At 51.4% G+C, this 2565-nt stretch overlaps 1 protein-coding gene across 1 annotated transcript; it reads right to left on the bottom strand.

Moving 5' to 3' along the window:
* Positions 1 to 1387: 1387 nt before the first annotated feature.
* LOC104168523 (exendin-3-like) lies at positions 1388 to 2565 on the bottom strand (the record flags this gene model as incomplete). Its single annotated transcript, XM_009709137.1, has 3 exons — positions 2465 to 2565; positions 1580 to 1732; positions 1388 to 1456 (listed from the first exon to the last, which is right to left on the bottom strand). Coding segments are annotated over exons 1-3 (323 nt in total), but the record flags the coding sequence as incomplete, so codon positions are not given.

Below are 2565 nucleotides of genomic sequence, written 5' to 3'. Positions count from 1 at the left end.
TAATTTTTTCAGATTTTCTTAAATTTTTGTTTAAATTTTCTTTTGTTTAAATTTTCTTTTCTTTAAATTTTCTTTTAAATTTTCTTTATTTCTCTATGCCAGTAATCGCAACGAGCTCTGTGCTGCCGGCGGGAGGGACAGCAGTGTCACCCACGTCACCCCTGCCACATCCCAGGGTGTGCAGGGAGCTCCGAAATGGCACTGGGGGGACACGGAGATGCCAGCGTAAGATAGAAATCGCCCCATCCAGAGCGAGCAGTTTCTCCTCCCGCGTTTTTGGGAGTTGCAATACACTTGCAATACAATTAATTAGCATTAAATTAAATCCAAGGAGGTTCTAGTTACCTTTCATATAGTTTTGTGTTTGTTTTTTTTTTAAATTTCATTCAAAATCCCCTCTGGCAGAGGTCTCTGTGGTCAGGCAGGCGCATCCCAATTGCCTTTTGACCTAAAACTTGAGGAATTGAGAGAAAAAACAGAGCACCTGAGCCAAGGCGGGGTTGAGGCCCGATGCCTCAAAATCCCCCGGGACCACCAACGCGTGGGATCCCGCTGGGATGCTCGGGAGGGTTGGCGACGTCAGGAACCAGCAGCCGTATTTCGCAAAGGTTTTATTACAATTTAGGGAAAGCTGCAGGATCTGCAGCGCCGCCGGAGCCGTCACAGAGCAAATGGAAGCGGAGAAATCCAGATTTGAAGGGAAGGCTGAGCCATGGGGGCAAATTTTCGGAGGAGGCGACTGGGAACCACCGACCGGGTTAACACGGCTGCGTGTGATGGATAAATCCTTCCCGTGGAGCATCCGCTCGCTACCAGCCGTGGCGGGGGGTCCAGCATCCCCAGGCTGATGGTGCTGGAAAGCTGATGCCTTCTTTTGCCATTTAATTGTACCTTAAAAATTAAAAACAAACACCAAAGAGCTTTGCGGAATAGAAACTTGTCCTCCCCCCTCCCCCAAAAAAATCCCTTTAGGAGTTTTGAAACAGCGGCGGTGATTTTCTCATTTTGCAAAGGAGTGACCGCTTTGCTCTGACAAAACCGCAACGGGATCGTGTCCCCTCTAACGGCGCCTTAACGCTGACACGAAATGTAAAATGTGAGAACAAAGAGTGGTGAGAACCAAACAGCCTCATCCCATCCCAACTATTAACTCCCCCGCCCCAGATAACTTAATTTTCCTTGTTTTGTTTTATTACAAGTAAATTTTATTGTTAACAAGGAAGTTTTATTTTATTACCAGTAAAAAGCCAGAGAAAATACAAAGCAGCATCGGGCGTAGGGAGCCGCACTCTGCCTTTGCACCGAAACCGCTGATTTGTGGCCACATTTTAAAATTACTCATTTCTTGGGTTTTAATTCACCACGTTCGCCGTTTGGGATGACTTACGCGAGCAGCGGGACTGCGGCCAGGAAGGGGATGCTGCGGGGCTCCTCCTTCGGGTACCTCTTCGTGGGGCTGCCAAAAATAAGAAAACAGTCGGCGGAAAAGTAAAACTGCATTTTTGATTGAGGTTGGGGGCTCATGGCACGGTGGGAGGTTATTTCCCAGTGTGGTCCTGTTCCCCTCTCTCCTTTTTACCTGTACCGCTTGGTGTTGATGAGCCAGTGCACAAAGTCCTTGGCCTTCATCTTGTCCAGGTAGCGGGTGAAGTCGCTGGTGAAGGTGCCTTCCGAGTGTCGCTTGATGTTGGACGCGAAGCTTCGGGTGCTTTGGGATTCGTACGACTGCCATCTGCTCGGGAGAGAAGGATGGGAGAAGAAAACGTGGTTTCACGCACATCGCGGCATCCTCTCTGCGGGAGATACCCGGAGCAGGGGCTGTGTCCTGTGAAGTACTTTATGGGGTGGAGCATCCTCCAGAAAAACTACAATAATATCTAAAATTAATTTTCAATGTTGGGGCGGGGTCTGCCAAGCCTGGCCAGGGTTGTTCCCGACATCAAACATGTGCCATATCCTATCCCATATTATCTTATCCTATCCCATATTACATCTTGCTCGGCTGCGATGGGTTTGTGCCTCTACTCTGCTCCCCTCTTGCCGCCCTGGGAGGGAGCGTGGTGCCGCCCCGAGGTTTATATCAACCTCCCCCAGCTCCAGGATGGAGAGCTGATCTTGAGGTTCACGGCAGAAGGTCCCCAAAGGGTTTTCCTCCCACGTAGCCGCCGGCACGGAGCAGGGCTCAGTACCCTGCCCAAAGCATCACCTGCCCCGCCGGATCCCCATGCAGCCCATCTCTGGTCTGACACAGCCGAGAAATCCTTGGAGGGGGGACACACACACATGGCAATGTCCCTGCGTGGGCTGGTGCAGAGCCAGGAGGGAGCTCATCCGGATAAATATAAAAGAAATGGGAACATTGCAATAGCGAGGTTGCCCAAAGCTGGGACGGCCGGCAGCATCGGTAACGGAGCGAGCTGAGCCGCTCCGACAGCCCCTGCCCACGCCGGCCGTCTCTCCGTACCTGGACGTCTCATCCAAGTCCTTGGCGCCCATCTGCTGCCCTGCCGGGATCAGGATGGCAAACACCAGCCCGGAGAGGTACAGCCACCAGACGATCTGCAT

Source organism: Cariama cristata, unplaced genomic scaffold (genome assembly GCF_000690535.1).
Source record: "Cariama cristata isolate BGI_N322 unplaced genomic scaffold, ASM69053v1 scaffold26931, whole genome shotgun sequence".
In the NCBI taxonomy this organism is placed as follows: Eukaryota; Metazoa; Chordata; class Aves; order Cariamiformes; family Cariamidae; genus Cariama; species Cariama cristata.
Note: the sequence above shows the minus strand (reverse complement) of the source record. Positions and strands in the feature narration are given on the sequence as shown.